The 22,477-nt window shown below is 44.5% G+C and overlaps 1 protein-coding gene across 1 annotated transcript; it reads left to right on the plus strand.

The window, feature by feature from the left end:
• Window positions 1–3,876: 3,876 nt before the first annotated feature.
• EXOSC1 (exosome component 1) lies at window positions 3,877–22,243 on the plus strand. Its single transcript, XM_075843044.1, has 8 exons — window positions 3,877–3,959; window positions 5,566–5,681; window positions 8,200–8,274; window positions 15,536–15,624; window positions 16,942–16,975; window positions 19,007–19,057; window positions 20,210–20,294; window positions 22,118–22,243. Exons 1-8 carry the CDS (start codon window positions 3,932–3,934, stop codon window positions 22,222–22,224), a joined length of 585 nt encoding a protein of 194 aa, XP_075699159.1. The 5' UTR covers window positions 3,877–3,931; the 3' UTR covers window positions 22,225–22,243.
• Window positions 22,244–22,477: the final 234 nt, after the last annotated feature.

The raw sequence follows: 22,477 nt of genomic DNA on the forward strand, positions 1-22,477 counted from the left end.
CTGTTTGGATGGATACTTCTCTTTCCCCTGGAACACACAGACTTTGGAACCTCAGCAGTATCAGGACTAGGTCAAGTGAACCCTATGGACCCCCAAGACTCAAGAGCGGGGTCAGGGGGATACTGATTAAGTTACACTGAGTCATTTTCTGTTTGGGGGTCAAAGACCAAAGTGGCAAATGACATCCCCAAAACACCTCGCCTCTCGATAACCAGGTAATATGACATAAGTGATGTGATGACATCATCACAGTCTATATCCTGGTCAAACCGATTGAGAAAAATCACGGCCTCTTGCGACTCTAAGGGCTGATTCAGACGAACGTGGCGTTTTTGCGCACGCAAAACACGCAGCGTTTTGCCTGCGCAAAAGCCACTTACCTGCTCCGTGTGGCAGCAGCATATGATGCGCGGCTGCGTGCTTTTCGCGCAGCCGCCATCATTATGACACGCCATTTGGATGTTTGTAAACAGAAAAGCACGTGGTGCTTTTCTGTTTACATTCATCCTTTTGACAGCTGTTGTGCGAAACAGGCAGTTTGCACGGAAGTGCTTCCGTGCGACCTGCATGGTTTTCACGCACCCATTGACTTCAATGGGTGCGTGATGCGCGAAATACGCAGAGATATTGAACATGTCGCGCTTTTTACGCAGCGGACAAACGCTGCGCAAAAAGCACGGACTGTCTGTACTGCCCCATATACTTCTATTGGTCCATGCGAGCCGCGTGAAAACCACGCGGCCTGCACGGACGCAATTCACGTTCGTGTGAATCCGCCCTAATAGGAGAGGTTCTGTGTTTTGTGATAAATGAAGCAATTATCTGATTGGTTTTGAAGGAGGAGAATCCTACAAGAAAGGAATCTTGTAAAAAGGAGGAGAGTGATTATGGAAGATCCGGAACCTTCGTTCACTGTAGGGCAAGGTGATCAAAAAAACGCTGGATTGGGATAGTGACACCTCAGAAGGGGTCTCCAATTATAAAGATCTGGGGATAGGAATAAACCCAGAGAGATGTGATCCTCACCTCCGTGTCTGTAACTGCAACCTCTGCCTATGCTCAACTGTAGAGGACCATTCACACCACCAGAAGAAACATCAGAGAACAGGTTCCTGCAAGACGGAGGATCAATAAGGAGAAGATCCTGAAGCAGAGCAGAGTTCCGCCTTATTCACACAAACGTGTTAGTTTTGCGTGCATTGCAGTTCAGTATGACATTCGTGTAGAGTGCGCGTCTGGTTTTTACGCGTGTATGTCATCCGTATGTCACGCGGTTTTTTACGTCCGCCAAAAAAACTGAAGGTGTTTTTCTTTTTCTCAGTTTCTTTAGCAACCGTTGCGTGAATCACGGACAGCACATGGATGACGTCCGTGTGCTGTCCGTGATTTTCACGCACCCATTGACTTCAATGGGTGAGTGATGCGCAAAAAATGCAGAAGAATAGGACATGCAGTGAGCAGACACGCTGTGTGAAAAACACAATGTCTGAATGGCCCCATTGAATTGCATAGGTCTGTGTGAAATCTGTTTTAGGCTGGGTTCACACGAGCACATTAACGTCCGTAATGAACGGACGTATTTCGGCCGCAAGTACCGGACCGAACACAGTGCAGGTAGCCGGGCTCCTAGCATCATACTTATGTACGACGCTAGGAGTCCCTGCCTCTCCGTGGAACTACTGTCCTGTACTGAAAACATGATTACAGTACGGGACAGTTGTCCGGCAGCGAGGCAGGGACTCCTAGCATCGTACATAAGTATGATGCTAGGAGCCCGGCTACCAGCACTGTGTTCGGTCCGGTACTTGCGGCCAAAATACGTCCGTCAATTACGGACGTAATTAGTGTGTGTGCACATACCCTAACTGTTTCAGCACCCTGGACAGTGACTACCGATCCCAATATACAGCAACCTGTAAAAAAAAACAAAAAACGTTCATACTTATCCAGAACTCCCTGCTTCTTCCTCCAGTCTGGCCTCCTGGGATGACGTTTCAGCCCATGTGACCGCTGCAGCCAATCACAGGCCAAATCACTGGCTGCAGCGGTCACATGGACTGCCGCGTCATCCAGGGAGGTCGGACTGGATGTCAAGAGAGGGACGCGTCACCAAGACAACGGCCGGGTAAGTATGAATTTCTTTAACTTTTTCTGCGGAAAGGGCTGCCCCTTCTCTCTATCCTGCACTGATATAGAGAAGGGGCTGCCGATTACTGCAGTGTAATTTTGCAGCGAAAACGTGCCCGTAAATACGGGTGGAATACTGGTGCAATACGGGTCGAATACGTGTGACCAAGGACTCGTATTTACGCCAGTATTTACGGGAGGACAAAAATACTTTTGTGTGCATGAGGCCTTATACGTGTTAAAACAACGGACGTCACACGGACCTATGCAATTCAATGGGGCCATTCAGACATTGTGTTTTTCACGCAGCGTGTGTCCGCTGCGTGATACTCACTGCATGTCCTATTCTTGTGCGTTTTTTTGCGCATCACGCACCCATTGAAGTCAATGGGTGCGTGAAAATTACTGGCAGCACACGGAGGCACATCCGTGTGCCATGCGTTTTTCACGCAATTGTTGCTAAAGAAATGATTAGGAAAATAAAAAACACCTTCAGTTTATTTTACTGATGTAAAAAACGTGTGACATACGGAATGACATACGCACGTAAAAAACGCAGACATGTACACGGATGTCACACGGAACTGCAACGCAAGAAAAATGCTGCGTTTTTTACGTGCGCAAAACGAACACGTTCATGTGAATTAGACCTTCGAATCAGAAAATGATCTCCAAGAAACACCAAAGCGCACCCATTACCCCAGATCTGAAAGCTCAGAGTCCAAATCTTGTAAGAATGGAAACCCAGAGGATTAAGAATAATAGCGACTGGGTTCTCCAGAATAGGATGAGACTCAGATATAAGGTCCAGGTCATCAACTCTCAACATCTCATCCAGACAATCCAACCCATGAGGATCGTTTCTGAAGAAGCACTAGAGATCTATGTGTCGTGGTCATAATATCAATGCTACAATGCCGCCATATAATGGTTATGTGAAACCGGCCTACATTACATTCCGCGTTTTGACTTTGAAAATACATGCAAAATCTGCACTGTGTGAACAAGGCCTTAAGGTTTGCCCCATCTGGACGATCGCCTATTAATTTGCAGCTCCCTCGACACTGAGCTGATGTTGCTGCTTCCCCTACAATCCGCACATTTCTCCAGGTGAAGCTGCTGGCACCTGTTGTAGTACATTGCACTAAAATAAACGGTTGGCTATATTACGGTATATTCACACGCTGATAATTTGTTGCAGAAATTTCTGCCACTGTACCATTCATCTGTATCCGGCTTGCAGAAATCCATGCACCAGCTGCAGAAACAACCCCACTGAGACGTATGGGATGAATTTTAAGTTGCAGAGATTTCTGCAACAATTCTGCCACATGTGAACATGCCCTAATACATAGTCGCGTTAAGTCCGCCAGCCTGAGAGAGGCGCTCTGCAGCCGTATTACCCTCGGTTTTATAGATGAGGTGGTCAGTCTATATGCCCTAAGAGGACAAGAGACAACAATGTAGGATCCACAGTGCTGGGAGTACTACATTGATGTGATTGTACATTGATGATATATGCACATTCTCCGACACCCAACAAGTGCATAGCAAATTTTCCTCATAAAAGTACAGTAACAAAGTTACAATACACCCCAGATCTGTATAGATCGTCTATAAAGCACCACGTTGGTCCTCTTTCCCTCATTAAAGATGGCTTCCGCTGGTTTAATAGCTTTCTAAAGCTGGTTGGCTAATCCACTTCGTATCTTGTCCAATAGCCAGCAGGCATGTTACGGTCACGTGTTATTGCACCGTCCAATCGTGAGGCCGTTCTCGTCGTGTCAAGCCTCACGTGGATATCATGGCTCCAGCGCGGTGTTGTGTTCCCGGTGAGTACGGAGACGTTCGTTATAAGCGGTTCCTTCTGTAACCGGTTTCCTGCAGCATGGCGTAGAACTACAAGTCCCCGGATAGCTCGTCAGCTAGGGCAGGGTCCTTCCTGGGTTTGGTGCTTGTAGCAGTGCAGTATAGTATATCGCTGTATATTGTAAGAAGATTGCGGTCTAGGAACAGCTGCGTGCTGCGACTTGTAGTTCTGCAGGTGTCCTTTGGAGAGTGTTAGCAGCTGTGTCAGTACCTGGACCTCCGGCGTTTTTAGTGAACCAAGCTTAGATCCCTACAGAAGTTCATGGAGATGTGTGGTCGTGCCATAAGAACCGCAGAGAGTCGGTCGACTGAAAACGACCTGCCGTGTTCACATAGAGCTTCTTTGGTGCACTGAAATCCGCACTAAAAAATCAAGCTTTTAAAGCTTCCAATTGGCTTCTGTACATAAAGAAATCATAGTCAAGGTTCTGTAGATTTCTAATATACTCAAGATTTCTGCTTGCTGTCAGTGAATGGCAAAATTGTTTACATCTAGAGGGTAAAAACCTCTACCGACCCTACAACTGATGGTTTGCTACAATTGTATCTAGTCTAGTGAGATAGTAAGTCCATGTGCCTACATTGTAGCAAAGTGACAGGATAGCGATATGTGCTGCGGGTGTACTCCGCTCACAGAGGATGGTCTCTTGGGGGGCGCAGCGTTATGATAAAATAAGATGAAGTGGCAGGGGGAACATTGCATTGCCAAAGTTTTTCTTTAAAGTGTAACTAAACTTTCCACGTCAGAAGTTGATCGGTGGGGGTTCGAGCATTGAGACCAACCCTGATCGCTAAAACAAAGCGGCGGAAGCACTCGGGGAGCGCTGTAATGGTTTGTTTCTGATCGACTTTCCCCGGCGCGGTGTGGGGGCTCAATAGAAAGTCTATGACTCTGTACACCGCTCGCTCAGTTTTCCAAGGAAAGCTCATCAGAAACTAAGCGACACAGCGCTTACAAAAGTGCTTCGTTTTAGCGATCGGTGGGGGTCTCCATGCTCTGACCCCCACCGATCAAAACTTCTGACATGTCGCTATGACTTGTTATAAGTTTAATTATCCTCTTAAGGCCGGGAGGTTCCGTGGCAAACTATTTCTTGCGATGCGTTGCAAAATTGTAGCCGCTTTTGTCTGCACTTTGAGGACGGTTTTCAAATGGTCTTCTGCAATAATCACAAAAAAATCCATTACTTCGATCTTTGCGATCTCGAAATCACGGACGCATGACATCACATGTATAGAAATGTCATGCGTTCTCATATGCCAACATTACATGTGATGTCACAGCATCAACTTGATCCAGAGGTGACCACATACAACCTGACAGATCCCAGATCCTAACTTTGGGGCGCTGTCTGGCTTTCTTACGTTGTCGGCGACTCCCATAGAAAATAAAAGTCTGATGTCTATGACCTGCTGTAACATCTGTGCTGTACTCCAGAAACCTACAGATCAATTGTCCTCCTAGAAATTGGGGCCAAGTGCCTGGGATAGGGAATGAAGTGATAAAGAATATACTGATGTTCTATAAACAATCTAATTATATAGTATATAACTCTGCTTGTCCTGTAGGGGAGCGGCTGTGCAGCTTGGAGGATTGTGCACCAGGCTATGGGACTTACTGCAAACACGGCTACATCTTCTCCTCGCTGTCCGGATATATTGTGAAGAAGAGTGACAATGGTTTGGTAAGTAATTGTCACACATTCTGGTTTTATGTGGAATCGACTTTGTGTAGAAGAGAATAAGGTGTATAGAAAGCAGTCACATGCAGCAGTTAAAGGGTTATCCCCATCTCCGACATTTATGGCATATCCACTGCTCTGAAACCCGCACCTATATTGAGAGCTGGGGGTCTCTCGACCCCCCCCCCCCTCCAGCCTGGTGAGGCGGCTGCTGCTCGCAGAGACTAAGTGGAGAGGTGGTCACTCATGCGAGAATCTCTCTTCTTTCTAGGGATGCACGGTGCATCGAAACTTCGATACTGTTTCGATACTGTGCATCCCTAAACGGTTTGATACCGCTATTTCCTGTATTTCGATACTGAGCTGCGCAGCCGCACAGCTCAGAATAGTAATACATGAATGTATGGGAGCGCGGCTGCGGCTGTGTAATGATATAATGATAATCAGTCACGATAAGTTCACGGGGTCAGGATGATGCGATGTGGCCAGCGCTGCACTAATGAGCGGCGGCACTGGAGACAGAACATGGCGGGCGCGCTACAAAACACCCCCATGTTCTGTCCTCAGTGCCTGAACCACCGCTCATTAGTGCAGCGCCGGCCGCACCTCCTCATGCTGACCGCGCGCGCACTTCCTGTCAGGAGCGGGGCAATGGCTGTATTACACAGCCGCAGCCCCGCTCTATAACGGCGGAGATCAGAGAAACCTCCTCTCCGCCGTTATTCCCCTGAATGCTGCGATCACCGCTGACTGCAGCATTCAGGATAAAATGAGAAGGGGGGGGGATGCCCCTGAATCACGGCACAGGGAATTCCTGTGACGCGATCGAGGGCCATACCATATATGGGCAGACAGCCCAGGGTTTATTGACGGACCCCAGGGCTGTCTTACCATATTTCTTGTTGTTAGGACATACCCAAGTATGTCCTAACAACTGCGTGTGTATTATCCGTCCACAGGCTAATGTACTGGCACATATCGGATATATGTCAGTACATTACAGTTTAAAAATAAAGTAAAAACAAAGTATTGTTAAATTTAAAAAAAAATACACCTTCACCTTTTTTACAATAAACATTAAAATAAGTCTCAATACATAAAATATACACATATTCGGTATTGGCGCGGCCGTAATAACCTGCACAAGAATTTTTTGGCATCATTTATGATGTGTGCGCTGTAAAAAAATAAAATAAACACGGCTTTCATTCACTTATTAATGTGAGGTGCGATGAATTTAACCTCCATGTTCCTCAGATTAATAGTAATTAACCCCATCATGTACCTCGCACATTAACCCATTATGACTGAGGAACATGATGGGATTAATTACTATTAATGTGAGGAGCGTTCAAAATTCATCGCACCGCGCGCCTCACATCAGAAAACGGAAGAACTTTTTTTTTTTATTACTGTTGGCAAAAGTATCGAAATCGCAATACTAAACGAAGTATCGGTATCGAAGTCCAAATTCTGGTATCGTGACATCCCTACTTCTTTCTGTTCTGTGTTAAGGATACAGCATATTTTACTATAAGGCTGAGTTTACACGTTGTGGCTTTTGTTACGGTCTTGATGCAGATCCTACCTTATTGCATTGCAAGGGGTTAAATGTGCGACGTGTGAAGTCTGCCTCCAGCGGACAAAACTGGTATAGACCATACAACAACTTAAAGGGATTGTCCAGGCTGGGGGCTGTTTTTTATACTGATGACATATAAACAGGATAGGTCATCAGTATGTGATTGGTGGGCATCTGACAACCGGGATCCCACACCGATCGGCTGCCTTCGAGCGTTGGAAGCTATGTCGGGGACGGTGCCAGAAGCAGAAGGCTGTGACCACTGTATAGTGGCCATGCAGGGTTACTGTAGCGCTGCTCCTAGTCAAGTGAATAGTAGCACAGCCGCTATACAGTGTACGGAGCCATCTGCTTCCGGCTGCCTGTGGGCACTGGAACAGTTGATTGGTGCAGGGTGTCAGACCCCCACCGATCATATACTGATGACCGATCCTGTGGAAGTCATCCGTATAAAAAGTAGCCCCCCCCCAGTGTGGACAACTTAATATGAATTATGCCACACCACAATACTGAATAGCCGGAAGGTTCAGTGTGTCTATATTACTTTGTTAGGCCAGGTCCACAAGGGCTGGAAATGCGGCCGATTGTCCACAGCATATCCGTAGTTTATCGGCAGCGTTTCTGCAGCAAACTACGCATGTCTTATGTACGTATTTTGCTGTGGATTTCACCGCCTCTACATTGAAAAGTGTGAAATCCGCAGCATGCTCTGATTTACGTCCAGAAAATGTTCAGCGGCATTAAGAATTGTTGAAATGTCATCCCCATGGCTGGGACTGTAATCCGCTCTGGATGTTCTGCAGCGTTTCCGTCATGCATGGACCAGGTTTGACTCCTATGGTAATTTAGCAAATATTCTCTAAAATCGTGGATCACCCTATGACAAAGTACTGTAGTTCCCCACCAGTGACTTCACTAACTTGTATTGTCTTTGCATAGATGCCGGTGATCTCTGTAGTGAGAGATTCAGACTCTCATCTTCTGCCTGATGTGGGCTCCATTGTGACTTGTAAGGTGAGTAGTTGTGGTCTTATCCCTATGTTCGTTCTTTCTGCAGTATTATATATTTACTTGCACTTTGTAGTAGGGATGCACGCTGCATCGAAACTTCGATACCGTGCACCCTCAAACGGTTCGATACTGTTATTTCATGTAATTCGATACTGTAACACATGAATGTATGAGAGCGGGACTGCGGCTGTGTGATACAGCCATTGCCCCCCTTCCTGACAACAAGTGCGCGCGTGGTCTGCATGAGGTGATGCGGCCGGCGCTGCACTAATGAACGCCAGCACTGAAGACAGAACATGGCGGGCGCACTACAAGACACCCCCCCCCCCCCATGTTCTGTGTTTAGTGCCGGCGCTCATTAGTGCAGCGCCGGCCGCATCACCTCATGCAGACTAAGCGCGCACTTGTTGGCAGGAGCAGGGGGCAATGGCTGTATTACACAACCGCAGTCCTGCTTTAACGGCAGAGATTAGAGAAACCTCTCATCTCCGCCGCTAATCCCCTGAATGCTGCGATCAAAGCTGATCGCTGCATTCAAGGGGAAAATACAACGGGAGATGCCCCTTGGATCGCGTCACAGGGAATCCCTGTGACACGATAGAGGGACATACCATATATGGGCAGACAGCCCAGGATCCATTGAAAGACCCCAGGGCTGTCTGACCATATTTCCTGTTGTTAGGGCATACGGAGGTATATAGATATATGCCAGTACATGGAAGTTTAAAAATAAAATAGTAAAAACATAAAGTAATGTTAAATAAACATTAAAATAAGTCTCAATACATAAAATATACACACATTCGGTATTGGCGCGTCCGTAATAACCTGCCCAACAAATTATTTACGGGATGAGTAGGTAAAAAAAGAGATGGATCTTCTGAAGGCGATGCTGCGTGGTATGGTCAAAGGAATGTCAGAGAGATTCGGTCCGATATAAAATAAGTTTTATTGGAACAGGGTGGCTACGCGTTTCAACGCCGGACACGCATAGCCACCCTGTTCCAATAAAACTTATTTTATATCGGACTCTGACATTCCTTTGACCATACCACGCAGCAGCGCCTTCAGAAGATCCATCTCTTTTTTTTTTTTTTACCTACTCCTCCTGTCAAGCGGTTACCTATGTAAACCGGCCCGGATCTGGCAGCAGCACCTGTGGACCACTATTGCGAATTTACTTCTGGCTTTTGGTGAGCATGGTAATGTCTCTTCTTCACCTGCTTAACCTATTGACCTACACCATGTGGCGCCGTGTTTTTTGCTCTTTTCCTCACAACAAATTATTTACGTCATTTATGATGCGTACGCTATAAAAAAAATAAACTATAAACTTCTTTCACTTATTAATGTGAGGCACGAGGTGTGTGCGTTTAACCCCTTCGCGCTCAGCGACGTAATAATCCGTCGCGCTAACTGTATCGTTAGCGCTCAGCGACGGATTATTACGTCGCGGGGATAACGGCCATTTCGGCCGTCCTCCCGACACATGCAGGAGCTGTGACAGCTGCTGTCTCGTACAGCAGCTGTCACAGCTCCTACAGCGGGGACCGATCGCTGTGTCCCCGCTGATTAACCCCTTAAAAGCCGTGTTCAATAGTGATCACGGCTTTTTAGGGGTTAAGCTACAATCGCCAGCCTGCTACGCGATAGCGGCTGGCGATGGTGGCTATGGCAACCGGACACCAAACAATGGCGTCCGGCTCTGCCATCGACGGAAGCCTAGTGGGTCCTGACAACGTCAGGACCCACTATGCTTGCTGTCAGTGAGTAGCTGAAAGTTCTAATACACTGCACTACGCATGTAGTGCAGTGTATTAGAATAGCGATCAGGGCCTCCTGCCCTCAAGTCCCCTAATGGGACAAAGTAATAAAGTTAAAAAAAGATGTGTAAAAATAAGAAAATAAAAGTTTTAAAAGTATTAAAAGTAAAAATCCCCCCTTTTCCCTTATCAGTCCTTTATTATTAATAAAAATATATAAACAAACAAATAAACTATACATAATTGGTATTGCCGCGTCCGTAACGGCCTGAACTACAAAATTATTTCGTTATTTATCCCGCGCGGTGAACGCCGTAAAAGAAAATAATAATAAACCGTACCAAAATCACAATTGTTTGGTCACTTCACCTCCCAAAAAATGGAATAAAAAGAGATCAAAAAGTCGCATGTACCGAAAAATGGTACTGTTCGAAACTACAGTTCGTTACGCAAAAAATAAGTCCTCGCACGGCTTTATTGATGGAAAAATAAAACCGTTATGGCTCTTAGAATAAGGTAACACAAAAAGTGAATGATTATTTACAAAACGTATTTTATTGTGTAAACGCCATAAGACATAAAAAAAAACTATAAACATCTGGTATCGCCGTAATCGTATCGCCCCGCAGAATAAAGTGCATATGTCATTTATAGTGCACGGTGAACGCTGTAAAAAAAATAGAATAAAAAAACAATAGTAGGATTGCTGTTTTTTAGTCACCACGCCACCTAAAAATAGAATAAAAACTGATCAAAAAGCCGCATGCACCCCAAGAAAACTACAATGGATTCCTCAAGGGGTCTAGTTTTCAAAATGGGGTCACTTTTGGGGGGTTTCCACTGTTTTGGCACCACAAGACCTCTTCAAACCGGACATGGTGCCTAATAAAAAGGATGCCTCAAAATCCACTAGGCGCTCCTTTGCTTCGGAGGCCGGTGCTTCAGTCCATTACTGCACTAGGGCCACATGTGGGATATTTCTCAAAACTGCAGAATCTGGGTAATAAGTATTGAGTTGTGTTTCTCTGATAAAACCTTTTGTGTTATAAAAAAAAATGGTATAAAGAGGATTTTCTGACAAAAATTTTTTTTTTATTTCACCTCTACTTTGCTCTAAATTCCTGTGAAACACCTAAAGGGTTCATAAACTTTCTAAATGCTGTTGTGAATACTTTGAGGGGTCTAGTTTCTAAAATGGGGTGTTTGATAGGGGTTTCTAATATATAGGTCCATCAAAGCAACTTCAAAACTGAACTGTAACCTAAAAAAAAATAAAAAATCAGGCAATACTTGGCTTCTTACATCATACTGATAATGAGCCGTGCCCACCCCGAGATGACCCCAGTTTTGACCGTTTGTATAAACGGAGACCCCTATTAGACCGTTTCAGTGCCCGGTTTTCCCAAGCATACACCCCCAAGAAGTGTATTTCTATTGATGAGTCCTTGGTGGATTTTAAAGGGAGGGTTCAATTCCGCGAGTACCTGCCGGGTAAGAGGGCAAGGTATGGCGTGAAGATGTATAAGCTGTGAGAGTGCATCAGGGTATACCTACAGGTTTAGGATATATGAAGGGAAGGACACCAGTGCTCAGCCCCCAGAATGCCCCCGCTTACTGGGAGTTAATGCAAAAATTGTGTGGGATTTGGTACACCCACTGCTGGACCGGGGTTACCACATCTACCTGGATAATTTTTATACCGGCGTCCCACTCTTCAACTGCCTCGCTTCCAGTCCTGTGGCATGCGGCACTGCTAGAAGAAATCTGAGAGGCCTCCCTAAGACTCTGCAGGGCAAACAAGAAGGGGTGAGCGCAGGGCACATTCTAGCAGCAACATATTGTGTGTCAAGTACAAGGACAAGAGAGATGTCACAACAGTACCCATGTACCTGTACGAGGTACCAGTACAGCGACCCCTAAACCAGACTGCATCCTGTACTACAATAGGTACATGGGAGGGGTGGACTTGTCAGATCAAGTCCCGAAGCCCTACAGCGCCATGCGCTGTGGTATAAGAAGCTGGCCGGGCACATCATACAGATGGCTTTGTACAATGTGTACGTGCTACGTCGATGTACAGGCCAGAGGGGAACTTTCCTGGAATTTCAAGAGGTGGTTATCAAGAACCTAATCTTTAGGGACCAGGAACGGGGGGGGGGGGGCACCCAGTACTTCTGGAAGCGAGGCCACACGCATCGTACCAGGGCAACACTTTCCAGGAGAAGTTCCCCAAACTGGCAAGAAGGGAAAAAGTCAAAAGAGGTGCAAAGTCTGCTATAAGAGGGGTATAAGGGAGGACACAATATATCAATGTAACGCGTGTCCCGAAAAACCAGAGCTCTCTATGAAAAAGTGTTTTAACATTTATCATACATCCCTTGTTTTATAATTTACCCCAATTCTACTTACCCTGATGCACTCCGCACAGCTTATCCCCCCTTATCTTTCCCTTCTGAGCCCTGCTGTGTGCCCAAGCAGCTGATAACAACCACATTGAGGGTATTGCCATACCCGGGAGAACCCACATTACAGTTTATGGGGTGTATCTCTCCGGTCAAAATGCTCACTACACCTCTAGATGAATGCCTTAAGGGTGTAGTTTTTAAAACGGGGTGACTTCTTGCGGGTTTAAACTGTACTGGGGCTTCTGCACACATGACTTTGCACGAGAAAATCCCCAGTAGGCCAAATGGTGGTCCTTTCGTTCTGAGCCCTCCCATGGGCCCAAACGGCAGTTTATCACCACAAATGGGGTATTGCTGCACTCAGGACAAATTGCGCAACAGAATGGGGTATTTTATTTCTTGTGAAAATAAGAAATTTTCAGCCAAAACTACATATTATTGGAAAAAATTAATTTTGTTTTAATTCCAAGCCCAATTCAAATAAGTTCTGTGAAAAAACTATGGGGTCAAAATGGTCACAACACCCATAAATGAATTCCTTGAGGGGTGTAGTTTCCAAAATGGGGTCACTTCTGGTGGGTTTCCATTGCTTTGATACCTATGGGGCTCTGCAAATGCGACATGGCACCCGAAAACCAAACCAGCAAAATCTGTACTCCAACAAACACATAGCGCTCCTTTCCTTCTGAGCCCTCCCATGGGCCCAAACGGCAGTTTATCGTCACAAATGGGGTATTGCCGCACTCAGGACAAATTGGGCAACAAAATGTAGTATTTTATTTATGGAGACAATAAGAATTTTTGAGCTAAAACGACATATTATTGGAAAAAATATTATTTTTTTTAATTCCCAGCCCAATTCAAATAAGTTCTGTGAAGAAACTATGGGGTCTAAATGGTCACAACACCCATAAATGAATTCCTTGAGGGGTGTAGTTTCCAAAATGGGGTCAGTTATAGTGGGTTTCCATTGCTTTGATACCTCTGGGGCTCTGCAAATGCGAGATGGCACCCGAAAACCAAACCAGCAAAATCTGCACTCCAAAGAACACACAGCGCTACTTCACTTCTGAGGCCTCCCATGGGCCCAAACTGCAGTTTATCGCCACAAATGGGGTATTGCTGGACTCAGGAGAAATTGGGCAACAAAATGGGGTATTTTGTTCCCTGTGAAAATAAGAAATTTTGATAAAAAATGACATCTTATTGGAAAAAATTTCATTTTTTTCATTTCACAGCCCAATTCAAATAGGTGCTGTGAAAAAATTGTGCGGACAAAATTGTAACAACAACCATATTTGATTTCCTTGAGGGGTGTAGTTTCCAAAATGGGGTCACTTCTGTGGGTTTCCATTGCTTTGATACCTCTGGGGCTCTGCAAATGCAACATGGCACCCGAAAACCAATCCAGCAAAATCTGGACTCCAACAAACACATAGCGCTCCTTTCATTCTGAGCCCTCCCATGGGCCCAAACGGCAGTTTATCACCACAAATGGGGTATTGCCGCACTAAGGACAAATTGGGCAACAAAATGGGGTATTTTGTTCCCTGTGAAAATAATAAATTTTGATCACAAATGACATCTTATTGGAAAAAATTTCATTTTTTTAATTTCACAGCCCAATTCAAATAGGTGCTGTGAAAAAACTGTGCGGTCAAAATGGTAACAACAACCATAAATTAATTCCTTGAGGGGTGTAGTTTCCAAAATGGGGTCACTATTCGGGGATTCCTACTGTTTTGGCACCTCAACACCTCTTCAAACCTGGCATGCTGCCTAAAATATATTCTAATAAAAAAGAGGACTCAAAATGCACTAGGTGCTTCTTTGCTTCTAGGGCTTGTGTTTTAGTCCACGAGCGCAGTAGAGCCACATGTGGGACATTTCTAAAAACTGCAGAATCTGGACAATACATATTTAGTAGTGTTTCTCTGGTAAAACCTTCTGTGTTACAGAAAAAAAATGAATAAAATTGAAATTCAGCAAGAAAAATGAAATTTGCAAATTTCACCTCCACTTTGCTTTAATTCCTGTGAAATGCCTGAAGGGTTAAAAAACTTTCTAAATGCTGTTTTGAATACTTTAAGGGGTCTAGTTTTTAAAATGGGGTGTTTTATCAGGGTTTCTAATACATAGGCCCCTCAAAGCCTCTTCAGAGCTGAACAGGTACCTTAAAAAAAAGGATTTTGAAATTTTCTTAAAAATATGAGAAATTGCTGTTTATGTTCTAAGCCTTGTAACGTCCAAGAAAAATAAAAGAATGTTCAAAAAACGATGCCAATCTAAAGTAGACATATGGGAAGTGTGAAATAGTAACTATTTTGGGTGGTATAACCGTCTGTTTTACAAGCAGATGCATTAAAATTCTGAAAAATGCTATTTTTTCCAAATTTTCACTAAATTTTGCAATTTTTCACCAATAAACACTGAATATATCGACCAAATTTTACCACGAACATGAAGCCCAATGTGTCCCGAGAAAACAATCTCAGAATCGCTTGGATAGGTTTAAGCATTCCGACGTTATTACCACATAAAGTGAAATATGTCAGATTTGAAAAATGGGCTCTGAGCCTTAAGGCCAAAACAAGGCTCCGTCCTTAAGGGGTTAACCTCCATGTGCCTCACATTAATAGTAATTAACCCCATCATATACCTTACATATTAACCCAATGTTGTCTATTATGACTGAGGAACATGATGGGGTTAATTACTATTAATATGAGGCACATTCAAAATTCATCACACCTCGCGCCTCACATCAGAAAACGGAAGAACTTATTTTTTTTGTTATTACTGTTGGTAAAGTATCGAAATCGCAATACTAAACAAAGTATCAGTATCTAAGTCCAAATTCTGGTATCGTGACAACCCTACTGAGTCATATGGATCTTAGAGGGGTGGGTTTCCCCTATTCGCCCTCAGCGAATGGGGGAAACCCACGTTTATGCCGCAGTTTTGTGAAAATCACCTGAGAAAAAAAAAATAAAAATTCAAGGAAGAGAACCTGTCTCCAGATCCTGTCATATTGGATAGGACATTCATTGAATTCTGTTTTTCAAAGCCTTTTCCATGTTTTGCTCTGAATCGCAGGTGATGAGTATTAACCCAAGATTTGCTAAGGTCCAGATCATGTACATCGGCGCCACCGCACTCAAAAACACATTCCGAGGCACAATCCGGTAAGATTTATTTCTATATATGCCAAATATTTTTACAATGTCCTGCTTCAAGTGGTTTTCTGCTGTAAACCACCCCATGTTATATGTCCAATCAAAAGGGTTCCGTGCTTCTGAATATTGATGGCATATCCCTAGGCTATGCCTTCCATGTGTGATCAGCGGGGACGCGGCGGCTGGGACCCTCACTCGTCATGCAATAATGACCTATCCAAGAGATATGCCATCAATACTGAACAGTACCCTTTTAACCTGTTCGCACACCACGATGTAATAGCACGTCGTGGTGCGGGAGGAGGGGGGGTTCGTAGTTTGGAGCGGTCGGCCTATTCCTGGCCGTTTAACCTCTTACATGCTGCGATCGATCGCAGCATCTAAGACATTAGAAAGAGGGGGGGTGCCTCCTCTGACAAACTCATCGCCCCCCCTGCAACACTATTTGGGGGTGCCGATGGATGTCATGGCAGCCCAGGGGCCTAATGGAGGCCCTCAGGACGGCCTTTCTTCATCTTTTGTTCAGCCATCTGGCAGGGCTTAACAGGAGCCTGTATGAATGACCACATGCTGCAATACATTAGCCTAGGGGACTAATAAAAGGTGTAAAAAAAAAAAAAACGTTTAACGTTTTTAGTAGTATAAAAAAAATCTAAAAGCTCAAAAAGCCCCCTTTGCCGTAAAAAAGCAACACCAGAATCGCTGTTTTTTTTTTTGGTCACTTTATATCCCACCAAAAAGGAATAAAGTGATCAGAAAGTCTCATGTAGCCCAAAATGCTACTAATAGAAGGTACAGCCCGCCCCGCAAAAAATAAGCCATTGTACCGCTTAATCGGCGAAAAAATCTAAACGCTATGGCTCTCAGAATGTGGTGACAAATTTAATTTTTAACAATTAGTTTCTTTCTTGTAAGAGTAGCAAAATATATATATATTTGGTATCGCCATCATTTTATTAACATGCCATTTTTTACCGGATGGTGAAAGCTGTAAAAACGAAACCCCACAAATAATTGTTTTCCAGTTTCCCAATACATTATATGGTGCCGTGAAAAATTACAACTCGTCCTGCAAAAAAACAAGCCCTCTTGGGTTTATCGACGGAAAAATAAAAAAGTTACGTTTTATGTCCTGAAAGGGTCAAGCAACATTTTTTCGAAAGACAGGATTTCACCTTATTGGGTAAACCTTCGATTCATGTCCAGCTTTTCTTTAGGGGACCAATGAACTCCCATTGATTGCAGATATTGCCTGGTCTTTTGTTCTTTGCATAGTAATTCTAAAAGCATTAAGATTTTTTTTATATTTTTTTTATTTACTTATAGAAAAGAAGACATCAGAGCAACAGAGAAAGATAAGGTAATAGACCAAACTAATCGTAGGCTAAGCACTGGGGTTACTGGAAAAAATTGTTCACTACAGGACTTGTCCAGAATTAGAGAAACATGGCTGCTTTCTTTCAGAAACAGTGCCTCATCTGTCCACAGGTTGTGTGTGGTATTGCAACTCTGTCCTATTCACTTCTATGGAGCTGAGCTGCAATACCAGACCACTGTTGAACAGGTGTGGTGCAGTTTCTGGAAGAGAGCAGCCATGTTTTTCTAAACCTGTACAACCCCTTTTTAAAGGAATTCTAAACCTAGAAATTGATAACAATAGTCTGCAGGATCTTCTGCGTGTTTTTGAAACGGTTGTCGAAATCCTGCAGAGAACACAGGAGTTAATTTCCATTTTCTGCTGGGGTATGACTGAGTATGGGGCTTAGGAAAGTAGAGGGTCTGTGTCCTACTGTAGACAGGGCAGAAGGGGAGGCTCCTGCTGCAGCCAGTTGTCTTACAGCCAGAAACAGGATTGTGAGGAGAACGGATGGACGTGGCTGATCACCTGAAAAACCTACATCAAATAATAATTTATTTCTCCGTACGAATTGGAAGATGAGACAAAATAGGATCGAACTAAAATTGGAAATAAAAGGAGACACGGCGCCACATAGTGCAAAGTAAAAGCAGGATGGGGCAGAGGAGCAATCTTGTTTAAGAAAACACTCACCTGGCCCAAGGACACAAAGGTAGTGGTGGTAATGAAACTGCTGCTGCCAAGTCCAAATCACAACAAATGAGGTTTGTTGTCCCGAGAATATTTGTAAAAAAATATAAAAATAGGACCATCATCTGCACGATGAGACAGAAAATTAGACGACTTAGATGACCATCATGGCAATATTTAATGGAAGGGCTACGCGTTTCGACACCGAACTGGTGTCTTCATCAGGCCAGTATAGGATCGAAGGAGAGGTGATTAAGGGGCACAGTAAGCTCTTGCACAGTCCGCAGCAGTGACACGCCCCCTTGCCATTACACACCCCCTTGCCAGTTCGGCAGACAAGTACAAGACTCTGTGATCTCTCGCGAAAGATGAGTCTTGTCCTTGTCTGCCGAGAGCTGAAGAGTGAGAGCGTGCGTGCGCGCACATGCTCATGTATCCTCGCTCTTGCTGTAAACACTGTCCGTAGCTGGTTGGAAAGTGTCACAGCCATGTTACACGCCCCATTGACTGTTCAAGGGGTTATTTAAATATTGGGCGCCGAGTATACTGGCACCGATATCTAAATAATATCTTAATGTGCCCCACGGTTTGTGCAACCCTGCCCATTACATGCTGCACATGTATGGGCAGGTGAAAGGTTCTCTTTAATGGGTTACTTTGACTTGGTGCCCTAAATATTAGGTATAAATGGGCTGGTGCAGAAATTGCGGGTTAGGGCCCACTCACACCTGCATCAATGTTTTCGCTGTTCTCAGGCACCTGACGTGACCCATTGAGTTTCCTTTATGATGCCTGTGCTTTTACTGGAAACTAAAGCAGCATGCTGCGGTATTGTTTCCGGTATTTTTGGACCGATCTGTGATGGAGGCCCGTAACGGAGTCTCTGACACAGATGTGAACGGGCCCTTGCTTAGAAAGTCAATGTTAAATATTCTGGTAACCTAATGTAGCAGCAGCAGCGTACATAGAGGATGAGGGGCCCATAGAAAACATAAAAATTAGGCCCCATCCAACTTCTGCTTGATACCTAATCACCAGTGAGCAGAAGTCATGGTGCCCCAATCCTGTTTTTATGGCAAGTAGATTTTCCAGTTCCTTGGTTGCTCACATTGTAGCACCTGTGATCACGTACCTGTACATTAAGATGGGTTCCAGGGCCACCTATATTGGGCCTTCTCTCTCCATAGGCCCTATCGTAGCCTCATGGTCTATCCCTGGTTCATACGCCCCTTGTATTATTGGCTATCGCTTCATTTTTACTTTCTATGTGTCTTTTATATTCTTTCTGCTGACAATGACCGGGTATACAGTTTTATGTACATTTTTACGTTTTCTCTTTTCTAGGTTGAAGTGTATAAAAGTTTTCGACCAGGAGACATTGTTGTAGCAAAGATTGTATCCTTTTGGTGTTATTGCAAAAGTTGGATGAAACTCTTCAATATTTCTACCATCTAGTGCACCCAAAAACTGAAGCAGTCACCCGTAACGGCCAACCAGATTACGCATCTTATTTTATGGCATCTTATTTTGTATCTTTTCTATTTCTTGACTGCATTCTTTTTTTATATACACCCGCTCATGACCCCCCCCCCCCCCCTCATTATCCAAACTGGACAGCTGCTGCAGGGAACGACTATGAATATGGAGTCGTCACTGCCACCAGGTATTAGTGTTGCACATTTACTTTAGTGGGTGCTCGTAATAAATACTAAATTTTCTTGTAATGTGTAAGTGCCAATTGGAGAGAAACTGCAGTCAAGTGGGGTTCATGGGGAATGATTCAAAGTGGGGTATTCTCATAGAAAATTTGAAAGAGGATTGTACCTACTTTGTAACCAGTAGATTTCCGTAGTGCGGCCGGGGCTGTAGCATCAGGCCATCATATTGCAAAACAGATGTAAAATAATATAGCAGCTGTACCGATCAGTGCTTCCCCCTAATATTTCATTTTGCTGCCATTTTTATCCAGGAGGCAAGCAAATAGTTCACTAACACAGGTAGCAGTGGTTTTAATCCACCTTCTAATAAGCTGATGGTTGAGTCAAGGTGTTGTGAAGGTATGAGTGAGTACTGGATATCACCTCAAGGAAAATGTTCTCAAGGGTAAGGCCACACGGAGCAGCCCTGACACGGTCGCAACGCGGCCAACAACTGCGCTGGCACTATGTAGGAGCGGCTGTCAAATACCTCGTTAAGGGGTATTCCGGTTACATTCGCATGCGCACTGCCGCTCCATTCTCTATGGGAGCGCCGGAGAAAGCCGAGTGCAGTGTTCTGCTTTTTCCGGCGCTGCCATAGGGAATGAATAGGGGGTAAGTTGTTGTAATTTGCAAAATTGTGCGGCCATAAAGGGTGTAATAATTCTTGGCCGCACGATTTTGCAGATAAAGGGACGGTTTACCCGCGTTAAAATGCGGCCACGAACAGGCTGTTTGACAGCCGCACCGAACATGGTGCCGATGCTGTTTTTAGCCGCGTTGCGACAGTGTCAGGGCCGCTCCGTGTGGCCTTACCCTAAAGACGTCAGTTTCCTTATATCACATCTAGATATCTTTAGGAGACGCCCAGTCCAATTATCTGTTGACGACGGCTGAGAATGAATTAGGAGCGGTTGTTGCGCATAGTGAAGCAGGTGAGTGGTAAAGATGTACAGTCTCGGTTGGTGGTTATTATTTTTTTTATGGCCTCATGCACTTGGCCGTGCCCGTAATCACCGACGGCCGTGGGCCACGTTTATGGGCCATGCTCCCATACAAAGTATATCACGAAAAGCTCCATAATTCACGGCACAGTTATACGGCATGGACACCCTTCCGTAGCGATACAGAAAGGTGTCCGCGGCCAATACAGCCAGGCTGGTCCGTAATTGCGGACCGTATTGCAGTCCGCAGTTACGGAAGCTTTTTACGGTCGTGTGCATGGGGCTTTAATCTTAAGCCTGTTTCATACGTTGCAGACTTATTACCAATGATATTGAATCACTATTAGGCTACGTGCACACACAAAATCAAAAAAGTCTGAAAATACAGAGCTTTTTTCAAGGGAAAACAGCTCCTGATTTCCAGACGTCTTTTAAGCCACTTGCATTTTTCGCTGCGTTTTTTTACGGCTGTTTTTGGATTTTTTTTTCTATAGAGTCAATGAAAAACGGCTCAAGAAGTGACATGCACTTTTTCGTGGGCTTTTTTTTTTTTTTTTACGCGTCCGTTTTTCAGAACGTCATTTTTCCCATTAAAATCAATGGGCAGATGTTTGGAGGCGTTCTGCTTCCAATAAGCCCCGTGTGAACATACCCTTACAGATCGGTTTTACTGATGGGCTGGATTTTTAAGTCCTAATCAGAAGTGGCTCCACAACACTGAAGAGTTCCAAGCTTTATCATTACACTTTTTTTTTTTTTTTTCTCTGTTTTATTTTCCACTCCTGGATTACAAATCCTGATCTAAAATACCGCCGTGGGAAAGTGGTCTTAACCTTTGAAAAACGAATCCGATACAAATGACCTACAGATAATATACTGATGCATCCGGATTTTTTAAGTTTTCCAGAGACTTCAATAAGTGTTTTCCATTCGCAAAACAGGTAAAAGTCGGTTGTGTATTTTTAAAATTGTTCTAGATTGAAGGGGCTGCTGTGCTCTACTCGGCGGCACGCTACTTTTGGTTTAGTGTTCGCGTTCCTCAGAGAGCTGAGTATGGGCAATATTCTGACATTCTGCGAATTAAAAAAACTGCACCGCAGGTCAATTTCTGTTTCCTCCGCTTATCATTTCCGCAGCGTGTGGATGAGGTTTGTTCAAATCTCATCCACTCTGCCGCTACTGTATTACGCTGCGGGTTTTCCGCAACAAAATCTGCGGTATTTACACTTTGTGTGAACTTGCCCTAAGGCTGGGTTCACACGAGCATGTTACGTCCGTAATGGACGGAACGTATTTCGGCCGCAAGTCCCGGACCGAACACAATGCAGGGAGCCGGGCTCCTAGCATCATAGTTATGTACGACGCTAGGAGTCCCTGCCTCTCCGTGGAACTGCTGTCCCGTACTGAAAACATGATTACAGTACGGGACAGTTGTCCGGCAGCAAGGACAACTTTGGCCTTAATATTGTCCAAAATAAAGACAGAAGATTCGCTGAGGGATAAATTTGGCGCATCTTGTTAGATACTTCTCTCTAACGAACGCCACCTCTTGGCTTCCTTTAGACCAGTAATTGGCATAAAAATGATCCGCCAGTTTTTTGGCGCAATTTGCCAGAGTAAACCTCCCGACAATGTTGATGCTGTGTTCTCTGTGCAATAATGTGGTTCCCATCTTCAATACTTTTTTAATTCAGCCCCCCCCCCCCCCCAGTCCCATCTCATGTGTGAACAAGGCCTTACAGTGCACTTATTTACTTATTATACTTGGATAGCTGCTGAAATGTGCATTTTTATTTTTTTCCTGATTTTCGCAGGGGCAACCATGGTACCGATCAGCTGGTGTGAGATGCAGTGTCCAAAGACGCACATGAAGGAACCACGGAAGGTGGCACGAGTGCAGCCAGAGTTTCTACAAACCTAATAATAAAACGATCACTGGATGCTTTTGTTTTACTTACTGGACAGTGTTTACCACCATGTGGTTCCTTCTGAGAAGACAGTTTTTTGTTTGTTTTTTACCCCTGGACATATTATTCATCTATTTACGTGTGATCCAATAAGGCCCCATCCACACGACCGTAGAATCGCCTGTAATTACGGGTCCTTAAATTTCTATGGCCGACAGACACCTTCCCGTATGTCTACGGGAGGGTGTCCGTGCCGTAGAAACCTGC

Source organism: Rhinoderma darwinii, chromosome 11, assembly GCF_050947455.1.
Source record: "Rhinoderma darwinii isolate aRhiDar2 chromosome 11, aRhiDar2.hap1, whole genome shotgun sequence".
NCBI lineage: Eukaryota > Metazoa > Chordata > Amphibia > Anura > Rhinodermatidae > Rhinoderma > Rhinoderma darwinii.